Here is a 24059-nt window from a genome sequence, read left to right as displayed (position 1 = left end):
GGATAGAGAGAACCTCATGAAGTGGCTCTAAAACAACACCAGTACAGTGGACACATCATAAAACATATGGGGTGCCCCTGCCCCCACTTCTTTGGAAGCTGACACAGGATGACTGCCATGTGGCCGTTCTGTCACAGGTCTCACTGTGGCCGAGGTTGGACGGCATACTTTCTGGGGAAGTCAAACTTCACTTTCTGATACAGAACAAAATGGATCAGAGCAGGTCTGACAAGAGTTGTTCCCGGAGCAAAACCTGGACAAGGGCCTTTCAGCAGCCCCTGGGGGGAGCTCAGCCAAGACTCTGATGCATGCGGTCTGGTCCCTTCTGCTCTTCCTGGAGCTCTGAAAGAGTATTGATTAGCTACGGACACAAATCCGGCTTTTCTCTTTTAAAAATTAGAAAGGAGGTTCTCTTTATGATTTTGAGTGTAAATGTGTGGTACAAATTCCCTGATTTGGGTGGGTTCAGGTAGTGGAGGGGAGGTTCTATAGGCGGCTATGGCCTACAGGTAAAGGATAACTCAGCTCTTGCAAGGTGAAGACTGTAACATTAAAATAGTTGAATGTTGTCAGATACCGTTATTGGCAACATTGTCTTGGATAGACATCAGCAGGCTCTTGCGGTTAGACTAAGTCAGAACAGCAGGCCTCCTATTGACAGTAGCTGTTTCTAACGGAGGGAGGGAGTCATTCCTACTTGTGATTTTGCAGTTGGTCCCAGAGAAGCCGGAAGCAGCAGCAGTTTGCAAGGAATGTCTCACTGATAGAATCACTAGCTCCGGGGGTAGCTGTGAGGGCATTCTGCTTTCTTACGGTCTGATACTATGTGCAGGGGTCCTGAAAGCCTGGAGGCAAGGGTTCTAGATCCAGCGTGGTGTTCGTTAGCTGTGTGACTTCTGGCAAGGGGTTGCCCTTTCTGATTCAGTTACTTTATCACAAAATGAGAATGAGAAAGCCTGCCCCGCTGCATGAGAGAATGGTTATAAGGATCAGATGAAAAATTATCAATATAAGGCACAGTACTGTTATCGTTACATCTGAGAGACCTTCATTTAAATATTCAAGAGAAAAAAAGCTCAGAGATGAGACTGTTCAGCTGGGTGAGGGGGGAGAAGACATTCAGTGGTCAGGTTGATGGAGTAACCACAGGTAGGGAGTTCCCCACCAGGCTTTGGAAACTTCACCCCATGAACAGATAGATGTCTCTGTAAAAGCAGGGCTGGGGCAAATTCAAGATGGTCCGTTGAGGTTCCACTGAAGCACCCTAACCTAGCTGCTGTTGGCAGTTTCAATGTCCTTGGGCCAGTGCTTTCCCTAGGTCCTTCAAGGCTGCCCACCCACTCTCATTACATCATCAATCTGGCATTTAATCTTAGGTGAAGTAGACTTAACTTTTGCTCGTCAAATTCTTAAGCTGTTAGAAAGCATGGATGAGCTGACAGGTTCGTCTGCCTGCCTGATCTTTCTGGTTTCTCACTGGTGGTTTTGTCTCTGTGGCTCCTGAGTACCATCCCGTCCCCTCTCTCCCTCCCTGCCGCCTCCGCTCCCTCAGCACCATTTCACAGATGCCTCCTCATTTCACTAGCTGTCAGGAGCTCCATTTTCCTAGCAGTAGGTTTTCTTCTCCCTTTAGTTTCAAGTGTTCCCACTGTGCTTGGCTTGCTTACAGCACCGCTACTTAGTGAATGAGTGGAGTGAGAGATAAGGACTCTTGTTCCAGTTCTGCTTCTTTTACCCTCTGGGAGAAGCTGTGCTCTTCTCTAGGCAGTTTGGAGCTGGGAAAATAGCAGTTTTACAGCCCCCGGGTTGTTGCCAGAGTGAACTTTCTATTTTATTTTATTTCTGAAATTTTTTATTCATTGATTTTAGAGAGAGAGAGTGTGAGAAACATCCATCTGTCATTCCACTCATAGATGCATTCTTTGGTTGAGTCTCATATGTGCCCGGACTAGGGACTGAACCCACAATCCTGAAGTCTCCAGATGATGTTCTAACCAACTGAGCTACCTGGCCAGGGCAGAGTGATCTTTCTAAATGGCAATGTTACTTACTTTCTCAAAGCCTGAAGCCTTGAAGCCTTGGAAGGCTTGAAGTCTTTCTCAAAGACTTCACTCTGTCCATCCAGGCTCCATGGGCCACTCTAGCACGCTAGACAAACTCTAGCAATTTGTCCTGCTAGTTATAATTTTTTATTTTCATGGTGTATTGGTCAAGCTTCTGTGAAGGGCAAGAAGCAGAGGCAGGAAGAGAACGGATGGGGCCCTTTCAGTGTTTATGCTCATTTCCAAAGCAAATGCGTTTCATCTGGTTACTTGGTTAAACGCAAACTGGTTATTTGCAGACATTTTGCTCCATGAAGTTGAGGATGTAGCAGCAAAACGATTATTTACCTTGGTTAGGATATCTGTTGTTAAACATTGCCCGTTCTTTCCCAGAATCACAGGAAAATTCACATATCCATTAGCCTCATCACTTGTACTTCCAGACAATAAAATCAATTCAAGCTATTGAGTAGTTACTTACTTTATTGCTGTTCTCATTAAGTCTGGGAGCTTACAGGAGTGCCTTTTCAAACACTGAGCATTTGCTCCTCCAGTTTCAAGAAATTGCTGTGTAGGTCAGACTTTATCTTACTCATCCCAAGTTCCGGTCTGTGCTGGTTCAAAATCTGGATTTTTGGGGGATGAGTCAGGCTTTAGGAATTTATGTCACCCTAGCCAAACTTATAGGGTCTATTTGTAAACTAGAATACTCCTTTTCTCAGTATTTACTAAACATCTACTGAATGTGTGGCCCTCTCCTAAGCTCTGGGGAAACAGAAATGAATCATAAATATGATGTGATCCCTGCCATTTAAAGCTTATGGTCCAGAAGTGGGACAGGTAAGTAAACAAATACATTATATATAGTACGCTAAGTACAGGGTGGCCTTACCTCCTGGGATGTCCTGGTTTATGCTTGTTGTCCTGGTATAACTATGAATAATGCCCGCTTTCAAAACTAAGGGCCACAGTAAATCTTTTCTGGATGTTTGGTGTATAGAGATGGTAGAAAGGAAGGAGAAATTAGCCTGCTTTCCCTGAGCTGGGCGATAAAGGAAGTTCAGACTGTCAAGGTCAGAGAGTTTAAGGTGGGGGCCGGGGGGAGGACTGGACACAAAACTGCAGGCAAAAGGAAGATTGTTCAGGAGGAAGCAAGTAGTTGTTTCAAGCTAGTCATTGTTTCCCAAATTTATCCTGTGAAAAAAAATTCCCCAGGACACTTGGTAAAAATACAGATTTCAGATCCTGCTGGCAGTTTGAATTTGTGTTTTTAAAGATGCCCCCCCCACTATGATTCTTGGACATATTAAAAGTTCAGCACCAATTCTCTACTGATTATGGCTAAGAACACAAAAGGCTGGGAATTTGGGGGACAGGAACAGCAAGACTAGAGTACCTGTCACAGATATGCCAGGCAGGGTGACCCCAGGTGAGAAAAACCTGAGGCAGAACCAGCTGGGAGGCATTTACAGTAGAACTGTGAAAAGGGGGGGGGGGGGAGTGCAGAGAAATCAAAGATTTAAGAACTATTCAAGAGGAAGAATAGTTCTCACAGTAGCTAGTATATGCCAGTTACTGATTTGCACGGAGTGATATTATTTCCAGGCAACAAAACACTTTTGTTAAATACAGGACCCTGGGGGACCTTATAATCTGAAGGTTTATGTGGTGAACCATAAACCTAAAAATACAGTTGGATAGAGTTGTGGCATGTTCTTGTGAACCTAAAAAAAATGAGTCCCACTTACTTCACATCTTCGTCGTCTCCAGAGCACTCACGACGTCTGTGTTTACCAATGGGAAGGAGCTGGATGGATTCTATAACCACCCCGACACCCCCAGCCCTTTCACCTAGACTTCGGGCAAACCCCGCCCTTCTGTTATGGCGAGGCAATTATCCACCTATTACCTTGCATTATTTTTGCTTTTGTTTTTGTTACCAAATATGTAAAACAGCCAGGATTCATCACCAACATACGTGCCAATGACTTGTTCCTACATTCTGGACTTGCTATCTCTGTGGGGACCTGTAATCATAACCCTGGGAAATTATAACAGTACAAGAAACGCCTTATGCAGCCACGCAAGGGGATCATTAAGCCTGGCGTTTGAGGCAGCATTGGTGATTCCAAGCGGATCAATTCCTGCATGGAAAACGAAGAAATCCTCGGAGAGCTTTGCCTTCAAGCATGAAGATGGTTTTTATTTTGAAGGCTGCCATCACCAGGCCTGTTGGCATACTTCAGAAGCAGCAAACGAAGTCAGAAATCAAAGACTTGGACCTTATGAAAAGAAAGTCTCAAAAAGGAAGATGGGAAACGGATCAGGCTATAATTTCACAGGGTAATTTAGCACCCTTTGCCCAAGACCTGGCCACAAAGCGTCCACGAGTGCGGTTTGGGAGGGACAAAGCATCTAAGTTTCCAGCACTTGGCTCCAGTAGGAGTGTGGCTCATGGATTATCCAAATCCTGGGGGTAATAGGGTTGAAGGTGATCAGGCTGAAATCTTCCATGCTGTCAACACCAGGGCGGAGATAAAGACCAAAGTTTTAAATATATACTTATATGGGCTTAACTGCTGTACGATCCAACATCACCAACGCCATTAAATCACCGTGGCAAGATGAAAATATAAAAAATAAATAGGCCAGCAGTTTCAGTGAAATTGTGGCAGTGGACCCCCAGGAGTAGACAAAGGGAAGTAAAAATAAAGAAATGAATAAACAAATAAGTAAACAAATAAATAAAAAGGAAAAGCGGGAAAGTCCAGCAAGCAGGGACGCAGAAAAATGGATCTTCCCTGCTCGAGGTTCAGAGACTCGTAAAGGCGCTCGGATCCTCCGCGCTCAGTCCGAGTCGCAGCCGGGAAGCCCCCTTCGGGCAGTCCGGGCGCGACCAGCGTGGCGCGGCTGCGGGGGGACCCGGCGGGAGCTCTGCAGACATCAAAGTCCCGCCGCCGCGGACGCCCCCGCCCGCGCGCGCGAGTAGTACGGTCCGAGGGGGCGGCTCCTGGGGCGCGGCTCCCGCCGCAGCTGATGCGCGCCGCGCCGGCGGGGAAGGGGGATCTGGGATCCCGAACCCCAGAGTCTCCGAGCTGCCGGGCGCCGCGGGCCGGGGCCCTGAGGAGGCCCCAGGAGAGGCATCTTCCCGGCGGGAGTCGCCGGGCGCGGAGGGGCGCCTTGGCCGCCCCACTCGGGAAGGAGGAATAGGAGGAAGCGGCACTGCCTGCCGGGCGAGAGGAAGCGCTTTCACCCCGGCCCCCGACGGCGCTCGTTTAACCACATCCGCGCCTCCGCTGGAAACGCTAACAGGCGCCTGTCACCGGTTCCCTCCATTTTGAAAGGGAAAAAAGGCTCTCCCCCTTCCCCTACTCTTAGGAGCTGGAGCCGGAGGATCCGCGCTCATGGCGTTCAGCCCTTGGCAGATCCTGTCCCCCGTGCAGTGGGCGAAATGGACGTGGTCCGCGGTGCGCGGCGGGGGCGCCGGAGAGGACGAGGCCGGAGGGCCGGAGGGCGACCCCGAGGAGGAGGACTCGCAAGCCGAGACCAAATCCTTGAGTTTCAGGCAAGTACACGCATCCCCGCCGAGATGCGAACGTGCTGCCATCCATCCATCCACCCATCCGCGGCTCTTTCTGTGTGCGTGTGTGTGGTCGCCCACCGCGTAACCATGCTCATGGCAATGCTACGTCCCTGCCTGTAACCAGGTCCCCGCTGTGCATTCGAAAGTTCAGGATTATCTGTCCTCCCGTGTATTTCCTTTTCTCCCGTTTAAGAATGAGCTTTCTGAACCTAACCGAGAATCCGCAGTTTGTCCGCATCCCGGTCTTGCCTAAGCTTCGATCTACCCCCCGCCCCGGGACCTCAGTGTCATTGATCTCACTCTGTGGAACTTGGGGCCTTCCCTGTGGGGAAGAAGTCGCTCCAGCTGTGTCCCAAAAATGCAGTGTTGGTAGAGGAGGTCGCGTGATGACAGGCCCTTGGCAGCTGGTGAGAAATGGTGGTCTCTGCTGAGCTGTCACCCATGTGATTGCGGAAGGCAGGTGACAGCATTCTCAGCCTAGGGCCCAGTGAGTTATAACAGGTAGAGAGGCCTGCCAGAGAAAAAGCGTCATGGCGAGAATTGCCTTAATTTTTTAGGGGGGAGGGGGCAGTCTTAATTTTGAAGGCTCTGGGAAAGGGCTCTTGTGAGAAAAGGAGTCGGTTGAATAGAGCTTTTTTCTGGGTGTCAGAGGGAAGTATGACATCAAGAGAAACGGTACTGGAGGAAAGCCCCGGAGGATGGTGATGTCAGGGAGACAGGACACACCAGACGGAAGCCCGTGGAGGGCCCCGCTAGAAAACCTGCAGCATCACCCACAGGCCAATCCGGGCTGAGGACCAGTGGGTTGTAAAGTTAGGCAAAAATTCTGGACTTTAGCCGTTTTGGATATATGGATTATAAAGGGTGTCAGAAATACCGTTGAAAGTGGTAATTCCTCATTTTTCCCCCTTGGCAGCTCGGATTCTGAAGGTAATTTTGAGACCCCTGAAGTTGAAACACCCATCAGATCACCTCTCAAGGAATCCTGTGAGTCATCACTAGGATTAGCAGGACCTGGGGCGGAAACCCAAGGTAAGGAAACTTTCATTTTCTTCCTCTTCTGTTTTAAAGTTTTGGAAATGTAAATGAGGGAAGGAAAAGTGCTAACCTAGAGCCATTTAAAAAGGGTTAGATTGTCTCCTTATTGAGAAAAGGCTGTTTTAAAACTCCTGGTTTATTTGAAATGTTTGTCTTTGAGGATTGTGGTAGTCAGAGGTTTCTTCCCCAAGTAGTGAGTACACTTACAGTATGAGATTATCATTATCAGAATCTTCCTGCTGGACCCTCCTCTTCAGCCCCGAAGAAACAAAAATGTGCATAGGAATGTGTGTAGGAATGCAGTGGTGGAGGTGTGTTCAGGTTTGGCTTCACAAATTTCTCAGGCTAAATAGCCTTCTACAGGGGTGTGGCTGGAGACAAAAATTGTAGGTAAGAGTTGATGTTTTTTAGATGCAGAATCTTAGGAGGCTGATTCAAAATTGCTCTTCTGTACAGGAATGGTGGTGAGTCCTCAGCCTACCTACGAAAATCTGGTACAGAGGTTCTCTGCTAGCCCCTTGGCGCCCAGCCTTGGGCCTGCCCTTCATCTGTACAAGCTTCTGCTGTTCCACTTAATTAGTAGAAATCTTTTTTGTCACACAGCCAGTTTTGAGTAGAATTTCACCTGTCCTGATAGAATTTATTTATCTATTCGACAGGGTGCACTGTGATTCAGCAGTGGAAAAGCCCTGCTCTAACCCATCTAACATCATAGGGGGTGATGGACCTTTTACTTACTTATTTTACTTTTTTAAGATTCTGTTTATTTTTAGAGAGGGGGAAAGGGAGAGAGACAGGGGGACAGAAAGATCAGTGTAAGAGAGAAACATCGATTGGTTGCCTCTCCTATGTGCCCTGACTGGGAATCGAACCAGTGACCAACCAACTGAGCCACACCAATCAGGGTGTGATGGACCTTTTAAAGATTAAGTGGAATATACACGCCAGCTTGTCTTAAGTATTATGGAGACAAACGAAGCAGGGGAAGGAGGAATAGGTGTATGGGGTAGGCATAGGAAATACTGAAGGGTATGTAGGGGAAGGCTTAATGATAAGGAGACCTGAGCAGAGCCTTGAAGAAAGATAGAGGGAACCGTCCTGCAGATGCCTGGGGACAGAACCCTTCCAGCACAGGGAATGGCATCTGCAAAGGTCTGACACAGGACCAGCCTGTGACTGAGTGAGCCCTGTGGTGGTGGGTAGCAGGGTGGTAGCAGGTTTGAGCACCCGGGAATGGGCCAGTGTGGCTGGAGTGGAGGAACTAGGCAGGGAGCAGTAGTTGCTGACGTCAGCCAGGTAAGGGGCAGCCTGGATCCTATTGTAATGATGCCCTGATTTTCTTGCTGAGTGAGATAGGAGCCCACTGGAGGATACGTTAGCTTCCAGGGCTGCCTTGATAAAGGACCACAAACTGGGTGGCTTACAACAACAGAAATGTGTTCTCTCAAAATTCTGAAGGCTGGGAGTCTGAAATCAGAGTGTCCGCAGGGCCACACACTCCAGGGTTTCCAGGGAAGAATTCTTCCTTGTCTCTTCTAGCTTCTGTGGTTGCTGAAAACTCTTGGTGTTCCTTGGCTTGTGACAAGATAACTCCATTCTCTGCCTCCTGCATTATGCGGCCACCTTCTTCCCCCCTGCTTGTCTGCCTTCACTCTGCATTCTTACAAGGACACCATGCATTGGGCTTAGGGATCATACTAATCCAGTGTGACCTCCTCTTAGTTGGTTACATCTGCAAAGATACAATTAGTGAATACTGGGAGTTAGGGCTTCAGCACAGCTTTTTGAGGGAACCCAGTTCAACTCACAACCTAGGGCTTGAGCACAGAGGGACTGTGCACTGACTTCCTTTTGAAAAGGTTTGCTGGCTGCTGTCTGGAGAAGGGACTCTGGGATGCATGTCCTTTCTACCATCTTTCTCTATCCCGTTGTTTGCCACCGTCACCCTGTAGTGGCAGACAGAGCCAGCCTTCAGTTAGCTGGTTGCCTAATTTTTAATTTTTTTAATCACTCAATGGTTATTGTATTTCATTGCATAGTAACTTCCTCACAGGTTGCCTAGGGAAGTCTAGTTCTCTGTGGTAGACATCACAGCGGGGCAGAGCTGGGTTATCAGTGAAATACCAGCTTTTTGTGATTTGGTTTTGCTTTAAATCCTGAGTTCCATGCTGTGCCTCCCCTGCTGAGAACTGAGAGTACCCTCCACCAGTCCCAGCTGCTTTCACCATTGTTCAGGGCAGAGACCGCCTGGGAACAGCAAGTTTGTGCGTTGGAGAACTTCTGTGCGCTCTTTGCTCTTTATTTGCAGCACTCTCAGTGCCTGGAGACGCCGCCACCTGTTCTTCATAGCTTCCCTTTTCTTCTCTCAAGATTGGCAGGTCAGAAGGGAGATTTAAAAGCCTGAAAGAACTATTTTGTCGCCTTCCCATGGAATTTAAATAAAACTCACAAGACTTGTTAAGTTGGTATTTGGAAGCCTCTTTGACTTGTGCTCAGCTTGGGCGGCCCCTTCCCCGCCATTCTATCAGCTGGCAGTCTGATTCATCCTGACACATTCTTTGCTAAATGAACAGTGGCCTGAATGGCCCAAGCCTGGCCCCCAGAGCCATAGAGACCCAATTGTTAGGTCCTTCCTGTGTGACTCATTATTATAAGTTTTGGTAACTTACACTCTCTTTTATACTCTCTGCAAGTTTTCCTTCACGGACCAGGAAAACTCTGTGGAGTGGTAGTTTGTGATTGCAGACCATGTGTGTGGTGCCGGCCGGGTGGGTTGTAGAGTCTGGGAAACAACCACTACATATTATGAGATCCGTCAGTCTAGGGTCTTTATAGAGGATGATGGATCTTCGGCCTGCTGGCAGCCTGCCTTCTAGGGCTCCTCCTACCCAACATGTAGAGTTGGGCCAGAGTCCTGTTGATGGCTTTGTCACACGTACCCAGTAAATGTAGAATACAGCCAAAGCACAGGTCCGACCAGGGAAGATACGTGGACAAAAATTCCCAGAGAGTCATTTCTAACTGAAGTCTAATTTCTGGGCCTGAATGCTTCTCTTTCTTCCCAGATTATTGATTATTCAGCTCCTGACCAAGTTAGTCTTTCATAGTTCCGTGGTTCTATGACATGGTGGGAGGACATCAGGTGTCCTGCCTCTGTAAGTGTATAAGCCTGTATCTTTTGGAGGGATGATTTATGAGTTAGCCAGTCAGGAGCTGGTGCTAACGTGGAAAAGATCCTGGCTTCCTGGTATATAATGGCCCTCAGATGTGTGGGCTCTAACCCATGCACCACACCCATGGCCTCTACCCCGTGAACTCAGAGAAACATCTACATCTGTTTTGAAGTGAATTTTCTCTTTACTGGAAGTTTTTTAGGGACTCACAGTATTTGAACTCTATACTAACTTAAAAAAAAAGATTTTATTTGTTAACTTTTTTAGAGAAGAGAAGGGAGGGAGAAACAGAGGGAGAGAAATATTGATATGTGAGAGAAACTTGACTGGCTGCCTCTTGCACACCCCCAACCCAGGACCTGGCCTACAACCCAGGCCTGTGCCCCCACTGGGAATTGAACTGGCAACCCTTCGGTTCACAGGCCAGGTCTCAAACCACTGAGTCACACCAGCCAGGGCATATAGTAACTCTTCTTAAGACAGAGTTGTATGCCATTCTAGAAATTAACATTGGATGAGGCTGTGGGTTTTTTTCTGTTTTTTTTTAGTTGATTTTAGAGAGAAACATCGATTTTTGATCCGCTTATTTATGCAACCTTGGCATATTGGGACAATACTCTAACCAACTGAGCTACCCAGCCAGGGCTGCTTTGCTGTTGTTTTAGCCACAAATAGAAGACTGTTTCAACTAACTGGCAAAATAAAACTGTAGCCAAAGAGGTTTCTTGAAAATACCTGAGTGATGGCTGTAATGTTTGCGCTGTCAGTTCTGTGTTTGCTGTTTGTCTGCATTCCCCCACACAAGGGGTTTAAGCTGCGGCTGTTACTGTACTTTTCCTGCTGGGAGGTGTGTCAGCGAGGAGGCATCACCTAGGAAAGGACTTGAAAGAGGTACAGTGTGATGTTCCTCCCTTTTTGAGGGAAGGGGTGATGCTTATGGACTAATTTTTGTCTGGTGTTTTCTTCAGACTATGAAAGCTCCATTGGCTGTCTCTGCTCCCTGAGACACAGCCCTACTACACACCCACCTTTATTTACCGATTGTGACTCTACTTTGAGAAAGAGAATCTTAATCCATGCTGAAGCTCTGATATGCACTGGAGACAACTAGTTAAACCTACCGTGTTTGACGTGTTAATTAAGTGCCTAGGTATCTCAAAAACATACCTAGGCTGTGGCCTTCCAGAATAGAAGGAAAGAGATGAACAGGCTCAGTCCACAGGTAACTCAGTCCTGGGGGCCGTGTGGAGAGTGTGGAGCTGCTTGCTGCCCCTTAGAACCAGCAAACTGTGGCCCAAAGACCAAATCTGGCCCGCCACCTGCTCTCGCCTGTTAGTTTTCTGCCCAAGAGCTAGGAATTGTTTTTAAATTTAAAGAACATTTTCAAAAAAATATTTTGTGATGTGTGAAAATTATGAAATTCAAGTTTTAGGGCCTGTAAATGAGGTTTTGTTGGAAGGCAGCCAGACGCACCCGCTCCCTCAGATGTTGTCTGTGGCTGCATTCACGCTGCAGTAGCAAGGTCGCGCACTTGGAGCGGGGACCAAATGACCAGAAAAGCTGAACCAGAGAGTTTGCCAACTTAGATACAGCGATTTTGGTCAAAAATAGAAAGTTGGAGTAATTTGGGATGATGACTTCAAAGAAGCCGCGCAGCTGTACCTGACTAGTAACAAGGAACTGTGGCCACGGGGTGCCACTCACGTGGGCCTCTGAGTCAGGTCAGGCTTCAGAGAGAGACTGCCCTGGGCTGGCTGTTTGTCTGTTGTGTAAACGGAAATTATGTAATTGGCCTGTCAATGTGCTTGATTCTCAGTTGACTAAAGATCTGAGAATTACCACAAAAGGAAACTAGGAAAAAAATGGAGAGCATTTTGGAATCATTTACTCTAAGTACAAACATAAACTTTTCACTTGTGCCCATTAAGTGTTTTTAATGTAACTTTGGATATTTGATATATGGTATATTGTCGATATGGTGTATTGTTGGAATTTATTGTGTGGTTGGTATGGCATATTTATTGGCGTGTTTTAGACTACATATGTAAGACGTAGAAGGTCTTGTTAAAATCTAAGCCTCAGAGTTTCAATTCTAACACTTTGGGTTGAATGTATAATTAAATGCCACGCAAACATTTCTCATTAGGTGTACATTGAAGTGTTCTAGTGGTTCTCCTAGCAACTTAGTTTAACATCCCCTCCCTGCCCCTACCACTGGGATTGCTTTATTAGAATTTCCTAGAAATAAGGGGACTAGTAAGGACTCTTCACATGCACCTAGTTAAACAGTTCAACCCATGTGGCTCTTTCTACAACATCCAGGCTAATGCTTTTATTTGTTTTTTTATTTTTGTATATTACTGACTCTTTCACAGCTTAAATTTTTATATTATATTATTTTATATTATTGTAAGATGTTTAAGGCTTGAAAACTTCAGCAGCATGATACAATTTCATTCCCCCCGTGTAATATTTTTAGCGCTCAGCTTGGAGATTCCCACCGGTTGGTCTCAGAGCCGTGTTTCTTTGCCGTCCTATTTACCCCAGGGTAAATGAGCCGTAGGGACCGCCTCTGCTTCTGCACGGTGCTGCACCTAGAGAGAATGTCTCGGGGAAACAGCATCGTGTTTTTTGCAAAGGCCTCAGAGAGGGCAGAATCCCAGTGCTGAAATAAAAAAAAACCTGGGGGCAAGGGCCTAGTCCATCTGCCGAAAGTAAAGATTTTAGTAACTGTCAAAGCAGTGTTTTTCTTTTAAGATGATAGTAAATTTAACAAACTATTTTTATGAACTATTACAATGGTTAAACTCATGTCAGACTCGCACCCCCCAGTTTTGGGCTTACATGAGCCTCAAATGAAGCAATAGAGCTTACTTTAACAGCTTCTAGTGGTGGGGGCGTTTTCCGTGTGTGTCTGGGGGTGGGGAGGGGCAGCCCTTCTAAAACTGTGCTGTCACCATTCAATACTGTACCGGAAAAAAAAGACGTGGTCTAAAGCCATCTAAACATTTCAGTTACAGAGTAGTCATAGTGTCTGTTCCAAATAACCAGTAACACTGTTTATAGGAAGCCCCGAAGTCATCATTTGTCATAGCCTCCTACACTTAGATTAGTGATGGGAAGATCATGGTTTACCCATCCAGAACAGTGGGGATTTGATAATTGAGGGTTGCTGAATTGTCCAGTAATTGTTAAAGTTGGGCCTAGAAAGGGATTGCATGTATCTGAACCTAATTTGAGTTCACACAAACATGATTGGATCTCCAGAGGTTAGTCTGATGATGGCCAAATTCCAGGGAATAGTAACCAAATGGAGTATTTCATTAATTCACAAATAAAAAATGTAAGTTGACAGTTCTCTTTGGCAGATACAAATACTCTCCGGGTACCCTCTTTCCTGTGTCACTGCTGGAAATGTAACAACAAATTATTGATCTCCAGCTTTCCCACTATAAGAACTTCTACCTGGAAGACCACTAACCTTCTGTTTCAGCTGTGTTTATTGGCTGTATTGGAAATAAGTAGGTTTTTTTATAGCATCTAATTTTATTTTTATACCAATGGTGCTCTAAGACAGGGCACGTGATTTTGATTCCACAGATAGCGAGAGGCCAGAGCCTTTACTGCTGGTAGTAGAGTGGGGTCTTAATTCAGCTTTTAAGGTCATGGATCCAGCACTCTTATTATACTGTTTCTCTCTCCAGGGTAGTGTGAATCTCTCTCTTCACTGACTGAACAGAAGACTTATAACAGGAAGTAAAGATACTTTTTTAAAAAAGGTTTTATTTATTTCTTTTTAGAGAGAGGGGAAGGGAGGGAGAATGAGAGGGAGAGAAACAACAATGTGTGGTTGCCTCTCATGTATCCGCTATTGGGGATCTGGTCCACAACCCAGGCATGCCCCCTACCTGGGAATCGAACCAGTGACCCTTTGGTTTGCAGGTCAGCACTCAATCCACTGAGACACACAAGCCAGGGCAAGATACTTACAGCATTGCCAGGACAGTGTGATGGGGGAAAGCATTCTCTGAATTATCCTTTTTAAGTGATAGTTAAAAAAAAATTCATACATCTTCCACATGTGTTAACTTGGTATATATAATATATGAAGTCTAAAGTGTATTTTAGGAATTTTGACATCATGAGACCTTTGGAAGTTGACAGCACAATTTAGATAGAGTCAGAAGCAAAAATAACATCACTGGGTAAGCAGTGCTGTGGATTGAAAACATTCTGCCCCCTTAATGCTTAGCTTCAGCTCATCAGTGAGAAACAAAGAGGAAATGGGCACACTGAGTAACAGGTTTGCTTCCCTGTCCTCCTGTGAGTCATGTGCGGGTAAGGAGAGACAAGTGCAGAAAATGTGTACAGACTCCTCCTGGGACTCTGGACTCTGCATGTACATTGGGGTAGGAAGAGGTATTTCTAGGAGGCCTGAATTAGTTCTCTGTTGCTGCGTAACAGGTTACTCCAAAACTTATTAGTAGCTTAAAACAGGAACCGGTTATTATCTCACATAGCTTTCATAGGTCTGGAATTTAGAAGCAGCTCAGCTGGGTGGCCTGGCCTAAGGTTACTTGTAAGCACACAGCCACGATGCTGGCCGGGACTGTCGTCATCTGAAGGCTTGACTGGGGTTAGAGGATCCTCTCCTCAGGTGACTCACTGCACCTGGCAGGTTAGGGCTGGCTGTTGCTGCGAGCCCTCACTGCCTCCCCATGTGGATGCACCTCTCTCTCTCTCGGGGACTGCTGCAGTATGCTTTCAGTCTGGCAGCTAACTGCCCACAGAGTGGGTAGTCCAAGAGCAAGATGGAAGTTGCAGTGTCTTTTATGACTTAGTCTCAGAAGTCATACTCTGTTATTTCCACAGTATCTTTTTGGTTACCGGGTCAGTCCAAGGGTATGAATGCCAGGAGGTGGGACTTAATTGGGGGGCATCTTGGAGGCTGGCTACCTCAGGGCCCTTTCCTACTTAAAATATACTAAAGGGTGTAATTTCAAAGACTGCAAAGTTTTTTTCATTACTCGCTTCCTTTGGGGCCTCTTCACTGCTTCCCCCACCCCTTTCTTCTGGCCTTTTTCTTAGCGTGCAGGAGTAGAAGAGGCAGGAACATGATCCTGGCCCTAGCCAGCGTCCCTACCCTGTTGTGCTAGATATCTCCTGTGCCCTGTGTACTGGCCGCTACTGCTTTCTGGAGGCTCCTGTCTTGCTGACTCTTTATCCTGCATCAGCTTCGCAGCTCTGTGTGGGCGGTTGCTACTTATTGAGAGAGGCAGTTGGTATTTTGAATTCTCCAGTAATTATTTCTGAAGAGATGCACATTATGGTTGTTTGGCAGCCACAGAGTAAAGTTACGCAATTGCAGATCTCTGCAAAGGAGTCCCATCTGGCAGCACGTGCTCTTTTTCCCCTTGCTCTTCCTGCTGCAGTCACTTGGGGGCGTACAAGTCCTGCGGGGAGGGCACTCTATGATTTCTGTCTGTGGTGGGGGGTTTCTACTCTGTTTGCAATGTAACCTCAAACAGATCCTTCTCTGGAGAAGGCTTTGGCTTCCTGATAGACAGATACTTCATGGAGAGTGGGCCCTGCTTTCTTACCTTATAACCTTGTCCTTCAGAGGATAGAGTTTGGCTCTCTTTTTAAATAAAACAGTGTATGGTGCTGGTTTGGAAATTTGAAGAACTTCTTAATCCTTAGTGCCAGACTTTTCAGTTTATGAAATGGCTTTCCAGATGATTCTTTACCTGTGGAGCCTTATATTTCAGAGTGAGCCTCTCTCTGGAGTTATATGGTATCTCTTACCTTAGGAGAACAACAGGGCACCTGGCGCGCTGTATCTCACAAAAAGCAGCCACCCTCCCCTACCTGCTACCTTCAAACCTTAGTTCCTGGGTAATGTTTTTGTTTAATTTTGTTAGAGGATGGGGAGGAGGAGGTTTGGATAGCTGTTTTATTTTATTTTTAAAAATATTTTATTTATTTATTTTTAGAGGAAAAGAGGGAGAAAGAGACAGAGAGAAACAACATCAATTGGTTGCCTCCTGCATGTCCCACACCAGGGACCTGGCTTGTAACCCAGGCATGTGCCCTGACTGGGGATTGAACTGGTGACCTTTCAGTTTGTGGGAGGACGCCCAATGCACTCAGCCACACCAGTCAGGGCTGGACAGTTAATTTATTATCTGGGTTGGGTCATGGGTGTGTATGTGTGTTGGTGTTGTTTTTATGCTTTTAGTATTAACGTCTTAAAATTCTGGCTTACCTAAGAGGATGCTCTGCCTTTTCCTGCCTTGACTCACCCACTTGGAACCCTGACCTGAAGCCCAGTGGTTGTCAGGTGAATGGGAGCCCTGCAGCCCACACCCTTAGGTTCTACCCAGCCTTCCTGGAAAAAGCCTTCTGGTCCCGTGGTCCTGTCGCTGGACACTAAATACTTAGTGTTCACTTCCACTCTATTTTTAAATTGATTGATTTTAGAGAGAGAGAGGAAAGGGGGGAGAGAGAGAGAGAGAGATCAGTTTGTTGTTCCACTTATTTAGCATTTCTGCATTCACTGGTTGATTCTTATATGTGCTCTATCCTGGGAATGAACCTGCTACCTTAGTGTATGAGGATGATGCTCTAGCCAACCGAGCTACTTGGCCAGGGCCACTTCAACTCCATTTTAGGGCTGATGCCCTTGACTAAGTGTCTGAGAACATACATGTATACAACATATTTCAACTTTGGGGGAAACAGTGGGACTGGGAACTCCAAGGCATAAAACGAAAAAAACCCTCAAACCTGCCCACATGCTACTGTGTGCCCTATTAACAGTCTCCTCAGGGCAGACCACTAGCAGAAAGGATGACACGGTGTCAGAAGCACGGTTGTTTCCCTCCTGAAGCCCTTGGTTCAAACCTGGGAGTCAGAGGGTGGGAGGGTAAGACCAAGCATCTGTCTAAAGAAGAAGCGATCTTCAGAGGGAAGGGGTCAGGGGAAGACAAAAGCTGATCCTTTACAACTGTTGTGTAGAGCTGAATGGCTTTATCATAACTTATACATAATTTTTTCTGTATGAAAAATAATCATGTGAGAAGGGCATCATTTATGTATCAAGCACTCCCTGGGCAGTGGGCACGGACTGAGCTTTAATACTATCTTGGGTGCTCGGTTTTTGCTCTGGGGCAAGAAGGAGGCAGAGCATGAGGCCCCTGCAGAGCTCAGAGTCTGGAGGGAGCTAGCGCCTTCTATTTCCCAGACTTCTTGGTTTCCCCAGATGCGTTAGCAGCAGATAGCTAATTTTCACAGCAGTTTAGCAAGGGAATGTGTGAGAGAGTTCTTGGAAAAAGATGTTAAAAATTAGAATTAAAAAAACCCTACCTCCCCAAACAACAACAAAAACACAATTGCCTGACTTCTGGTCAGGATGGAGGTGTAGGTGAACACGCTTCACCTCCTTGTGCAGTCACAGAAAGAACTACAGCTAGAGCTCAAAACAAGTAACTCCTGGAACTGTCAGAAAATTATATGGAAGTCTGACAAACAAGGGTTTAAAGAAACCACATTTATCCAGACGGGTAGGAGGGATGGGGATGTGGGGGTGGGCAGAGGGGCGTGGGGATGTGACGGCTGCAGAACCGGCAGTCCTGTATTCACACGCGATAGATAGATAAAGATCGGGGTCGGGGGTCACCTTGGGAGTGAGCGATCCCAGCCCCAGGCCAGACCACACAGCCCAGGGTTCCAGCACCCAGAAAATGAATCCCTATAACTCCTGGCTGTAAAAACCAGTGGGGGTTGGGGTGGCAGAAGAAACTGCCAGATTTGCAGGAGACTACGCTTAACGGGCCTGTGTGGTCTTAAAACATATGCACATCCCTCTGGGATTCGGCATCAGGGCAACAACTGGAAGGGTGCCAGTCACCCAGGGTGAGCGCTGGGCAAACCTACAGAAGCCAGGCAGCGGCATTGTCCCCTCTCTGAGCCTTCCCCACGTGCAGGGCCACAAAGCAGTGAAGCAGGTTGCCCCACCCTGGTGATTTCCTAAGGCTCTGCCCCACACAGTTTACAGGCGCCTTTTCTACAATAGTCCACGCTACTAAGACAGGGAGCCAGAGCTTCTCTACCAAATACACAGAAGCCAACACAGGGAGGCTGCCTAATTGAAGAGACAAAGACATATGGCTCAAATGAAAGAAAAGAACAAAACCCCAGCAAAAGAACCTAACAAAGTGAAGATAACCAACCTATCAGATGCAGAGTTTAAAACACTGGTGACCAGGTTGCTCAAAGAACTCATTGAGTACGACAACAAAATAAAAAAGAACCAGGAAGAAGTGAAGGTTACACTAAGTGAAATAAAGAAAAATCTACAGGGAACCATCAGTGATGAAGCCGAGAATCAAATCGACAATAAGGAACATTGTCGATTTGGAACATAAGGAAGAAAGAGAAGAAGATCAAAACTATGAACATTAAAATGGCAACAAATTCGAAACTGTCAACAACTGAACCTAAAAATACAAAACCAAAAACAAACTAAGCAAACAACTAGAACAGGAATAAAATCATAGGTAAGGGGATAATTTAGGTATTATCAGTGGGGAGGGGAAGTGGGCAGAATGGGGGAAAAGGTGCAGGGATTAAGAAGCGTAAATGGTAGGTACAAAATAGATAGTGGGCTGTTAAGAAAAGTATAGGAATGGAGAAGCCAAAGAGCTTATAGGCACGACCCATGGACATGAACTAAGGTAGGGGATTGCCGGAGGGAATGGGGGTACCGGGCAGAAGGGAGCAAAGGGAGAAAATTGGGACACCCGTAACAGCATAATCAATAAAATATGAAAAAATATGAAAGCCTTTTGAGCTTGACAATGGTCATGTCTCTTAAGATGATTCCTATAGTGGGCTCTATCTGTTACAGGAGAGGGGAGTGATGTCATTTTTTCACCTCCTTCTCTTTGTAAATAGAATTAATCTAGCATGTTGTAGGCTTCCTCATGAGAAATTTAAAATCCCAAACCCATGTGTTAGTGGGACCTACCACCTCTCTCGAGTATGTGTCTCTACAAGGACACACATAAGAGACTATTTAAAGCATTTTCTGAAATGTAAGTGTGGTGTGGTAGGACATTTTATTAGGTATTTCAGGGCACTGCTCCAGTTCTGTTACCCTCTGGGCTTCTGTGTTTTGTTTTAAAACAGTTTTATTGAGATATAACTCACATGCCATACAGTTTACCCATTTAAAGGAAGTACAGTTCAATGGTTTTTATTTATTTGTTTTTTAAGTTTACTTTATTTTTGTGGCCTTGATTCTTTTAAAAAAAGATTTTTTTTAGTTCTTTATTTTTAGACAGGGGGAGGAAAGAGAGGGAGAGAAACATCAATGTGTGGTTGCTTCTCATGTGTCACACACTGGGGACCTGGCCTGCAACCCAGGCATGTGCCCTGACTGGGAATCAAACCCATGACCCTTTGGTTTGCAGACCAGTGCTCAACCACTGAGCCACACCAGCCAGGGCTGAATGGTTTCTAGTATATGAACAGAATTGTGCAACTCTGGCCTCAATCTAATGCTTAGAATCTAATTTTTATCTAATTTTATTACCCCTCAAAGAAACTCTTACCCATTATCAGTCACCTCCCTCCTCCCCCATTCTACCCTCTAGTACTCAGCTACTGGTAATCTACTTTGTGTCTCAGTAGATTTGCTTGTTCTGGACATTTCATATAAATATGTAGTCCTTTTTGACTGGCTCTGTTCACTTACCACAGTGTTTTCAATGCTTATTTTGTTGTATGTATTATTACTTCATTTCTTTTTGTTAACGATTAATACTGCACTATACGGATATACCACATTTTGTTTACCCAGTCATCAGTTTATGAGCATTTGGATTATTTCCACTTTGGGGCTATTATGAATAATACTGCTGTGAATGTTTGTGTTCAAGTTTTTGTGTAGATGTGTGTTTTTATTTCTCTTGGGTATATACCTAGTAGTGGAATTGTGGGGTTATAAGGTAACTATTTCTGACACTTTGAGGATTTGTGAAACTTTTACAAAGTTGTTAACACCATTTATATTCCTACCAACAGCATATAAGGGTTTCAGTTTCTCCACGTCTTTGATGATCCGTGTTGTTATCTATCTGATTGTGGCCATCTCAGTAGGTGTGGAGTGGTATCTTGTGGTTTTGATTTGATTTGGTTTTGATTTTGAATTTCCCTAATGGCTAACAGTGTAGAGTGTTGCTTCCTGTACTTGTTGGCTGTTCATATAGCTTTCTTAGCAAAATGTTTATTCAGATTCTTTGCTTACTTTTTAATTGGGTTATTTATCTTTTTGTGTTGAGTTGTAAGAGTATGTATTCTAGATACAAGTCCTTTATTAGATATGATTGCCAATGTTTTCTGTTCTGTGGCTTGTATGTTTTTTTAAAGGTATCATTTGAAATGTAAAAATGTTTTAATTTTGATAAAGGTCATATTAGCTATTGGTGTCACATCTGAGAAGACTTTGCCGAACCTACGGTCTTGGGAGAAACAGAGGTTTAGCACGTCGGGGTTGGAAATGAAAACCCTATGGTGGAATGGAGACAAGAGAAATAGGTGGAATGGGATTAGGTTTTGAGTGAGAAGAGATTTTTGTCTTTACTAAGAAGGATGCTGGGCTTCTGAATATAGTTTTATGTCTTTATGTGTTTAAATCAAATAAGAATGCACACCCTACACACCGTTTTTTGCTTTTCCCCTATAATGTGTCTGAGATCCTCCTGTAGTAGCTCATATAGGTCTGCCTCATTGTTAACACCCATACAGTATTCCAGTGTGATGTCGTACCTTAAATTTTCTATCGGTCCTCCACGGTGCTTTATAATAGCACAAGAAAGGGTAGGAACCCACACTTGTGAACGAACATCCTCATCCTTGCACATGTGTGTGTTTGGCCCTCTTTGGCATAATTAAAATAAATTCCTGGCAGTGGAATTGATGAGTTAAAGAATCAATTCATGCAGATTTTGGTAGGTATTGCTAAATACTTCCTGAAAGATTCCCACCATCCATGTTCCCATGAAACGCATGAGTGTGCCTGCTGGGCCCCTTCCTAGTAGCCGTTACTGTCATTGATCTTTTCATTTTTACAGATCTGACGAGTTAAAAACTGTATTCTGTCTATTGTGTATGAATTGAAAGTGAGCATATTTTTCAAATATGTTTTGGTAATTTAAAAAGAATTGCTTGCTGTATACCCTTTCTCATACAGGATTTATTAATTTTAGTTCAACGAAAGGCACCAGGGACAGGGTTGTTTTACGTGGGAAATGGGGAGGAGGCGATATGGTCTGCTTGCTCCCTCTCTCCAATTTGTACAGGCCTGAAGACACAAAAACCTCTCTGTGTGTTCTCTTTAACTCGTCTTTTGATTTTATGAGGTTTGTTGTGAAATGCCCAGTCATCGTGCCTGACAACAGTAGTCAGTACTCGACTTCCTCCCTTTTCTTCCTCCACGTTGTTTTTTCACCTTACACCAGAGTTTTGGGAGGCGGCTCGTCTGGTGTCTGGTGACGATGACTCTGGCGTTTCCTGCACATCTGGTGTATGAGCCTGCCTACCCGGTAGGGCCCCACACTACCCGACCTCTGGATGGGACCCACCCAAGGCCACGGCCCCTGGGAAGGCTAGCAATTTGGTTCCCCCTTCAAATCAATGTATTTTAAATGTCCGGTAGTGTTTGTTACTAGAGGAGAAGAGCTTTGCATAAGTAAAAAAGTGGAAAATGGTCTGCAGACTTAGGCCAAGTTTTGGCTGCCTCCTGACCTTATGACTTTACCACAAACACAAACCACCCTCCAGAGAAGGAAGTTACCATATTTTCTAAAGTTTGTCCCTAGGGGTTTGATTCTCTGCCCAGGTAGTCTGCCCGAGGCCCTTCCTCCCACACCCAGGGAACTGATGTGACCTTATCCCCCTCCAGCTTCCACTTGATACTGAGTGTCCCTTTAGTTCATCCGCAGTCTAGTCACAGTGTCAACATGCATGAAGTAAGGTGACCGAATTTTGTTCAACAGACTTATTTGAATTTGTGTTTTAGTGAGTGTTCCCTCTCAAGGGTTTAGTCCCCACTTAAAATTGCCTAAAACAGCACTTGCAACACATTCCTTTCAAACGTTCTCAGAAGTGACAAGTTTTATTCTTTGATGTTGAGATTTTTTTCTCCCAGTAGTTTAAGGGTTTTTAAGCCCCAGTGTAGTGATTGGGGGTGGGTACTGAAGTCATAACTAGAAAGTAAGGAGAGGAGCCCCTTTGAAGACCCTAACCACAGCCAGTCTTCCCGGAGCAGCAGCTCCTGCCTGGGCCGCTGTGGATTTCTGCACTGTGGAGTGCTCTCGTGAGATTTTTCACTGAGTTTCAGGTCCTCGTGGCCCTCTGAAAATTTATCTACGAACCCTTCCTGAATTACTATAAAAGACATTCAGTTTCATGTATTGGTTCTGAGATTTCGTTTTAAGGGTTCTGCCTTAGAGTCAGACCTTGTGTCTTAGACTTGGAGGCCAGATACTATTTGTGGATTTTGAGGTTAGAACAAAATCTGAGGTTAGAACAAAAGTCTATATGCCTGTGCCAGACAGGAAGCCTGTTGAAATTTTGGCAACTTTCTCCCTTTACCCCCAAGGTACTTAGAACCCTCTAAAAGGGACCAACCATCTGTAGCTAAAGGACAGAAAGGATAGATCTAAAAAGAGCTCACAGACAGCGTTACACCAAAAAGTTAAAATCCGAGGGGGAAAAGTCAAGCATACTCGAGAATAATGCCGAATCTGAAGCCATATACATTGTTTTCCAAGTGGTTGCTGGTTTCTCTCTTCTGAAACGAGATGACACATGTGAAAGCAGCTAGTCAGTGGGTCCTAGCAGACGTTAGTTGCATACATTTCTGAGTTTCAAATATGTTTTGTGATGATGGCATTTCCCCTCTTCTGGGGCTTTCAAGGTTTTTTATAAACTTGCATTTTAACCCAGTATATTTTCTCTATACTGGAGTACAAACTGCAATGTCAAGTTGTTATCTCAGTCTTTACATTTTTGGCGTTTCGTGCCTTTTCTCACAAAGGAGGAGAGGAATCTTTCTTTTTGCAGGAGGAGACTTTGCTTCCTGAACAAGCATAAAAGACAGCTGCTGTCTTGGAGCATCCATGGGCGAGTCACACAACCTTTTAGGCTTGTGGGAGGCTGACAATGGAAAGGAAGGGTTTTGTTCACAGCAGCAAGTGTGAGAAATGGAAATGTTGGTCTATTTTTGGATTTCCTCTGTGTTTGCTTTGAATTCATCCACTGATCTAATCTCCATGTTCACCCAGCCACCAGGCACTGCTGTGCTTGTCAAACTCATCAGACTCATTCCAGGGGGAGAGTCCATCAGTACCCTGGAGGAAGGTTTTGAAGGAATATAGGATTTTTGTAAAAATGGAAGGGTGAATGGAAGTAGGTTAGCTACACAACAGGGTTTTCAGATTAAAAACAGGGGCAGACAACTGTGGCTAGAACCCTGATGGAGGCTTGGGAACTGGAGCCTGCTGAGAATGGGAGTTTTACTTCTTACTGAAAGTTACCTGTGGTGCAGTACTTGAAGTTTAGTTCTGCTTTAGGGCAGCAAGTAGCTAGTTGGGACTAGGACATTTGCTGACTTAAAGTGTAAATGAAAAAAAAAATCTGACTCAAACATACCTTCTTGAGTTGTGTGATTAATTTCTTTTCATATTCGACATTCTCACAACTCCCAAAACAGGTTTAAGTCAATGAGCAGTCTCTGCCCACTACTGCCTCCCACCCTGTCAGTCCTTTCTGCTGGTGACCAGAGATATAGACTGAGGTTGGGTCTGCAGTGACAGAGGTGTAGGGCTGGCGAGTGTGCTTACCTAGCACCTGGATTGAACTAGCCAAGAAATGCCTGGGTTGGGTATCTTCTTGGTGGAGCTCCTTTACTATCTGCTCAGGGTGGGGGTTCTGAATTCAGATGAAGGGTGTTTGTTTTCCTTCCCCATGCCACCATGGTAGGTGACATGCTTTTTGATACAGTGGGTAAACTCCTTTTATTCCTCAGAGCTATAGGTGCAAGCACTGACCAATGCCAGTCATAAAGGAGTCGTGTAAAAAGCTGTGTGAGGATTTTCCAAAACTATTCCAGTGACGCTCAGGTTTTTGATCCTGGATTAGAATTAGTAAATAGGGCTA

At 45.3% G+C, this 24059-nt stretch overlaps 1 protein-coding gene across 11 annotated transcripts in view; it reads left to right on the top strand.

The window, feature by feature from the left end:
- TACC1 (transforming acidic coiled-coil containing protein 1) overlaps positions 1-24059 on the top strand; it is a 100247-nt gene that overhangs the window by 45604 nt on the left and 30584 nt on the right. For 3 of the 11 annotated variants that reach the window (XM_036011582.1, XM_036011584.1, XM_036011581.1), the window contains 2 exons: positions 5421-5607; positions 6542-6657. The exons of 1 other annotated variant lie outside the window; for it this stretch is intronic. In XM_036011582.1, coding sequence (XP_035867475.1) covers positions 5447-5607; positions 6542-6657 — 277 coding nt within the window. In that variant the 5' untranslated portion in view covers positions 5421-5446. Of the gene's footprint in view, positions 1-5056; positions 5608-6541; positions 6658-24059 lie in introns of those variants that run through there. 7 more of the 11 variants (XM_036011583.1, XM_028527085.2, XM_028527084.2 and 4 more) reach the window with 5 other exon arrangements.

The sequence above is a fragment of the Phyllostomus discolor genome, chromosome 11 (genome assembly GCF_004126475.2).
Source record: "Phyllostomus discolor isolate MPI-MPIP mPhyDis1 chromosome 11, mPhyDis1.pri.v3, whole genome shotgun sequence".
Lineage (NCBI taxonomy): Eukaryota > Metazoa > Chordata > Mammalia > Chiroptera > Phyllostomidae > Phyllostomus > Phyllostomus discolor.
The sequence above is the reverse complement of the archived record's forward strand: the minus strand, read 5'-3'. Positions and strand labels throughout refer to the sequence as shown.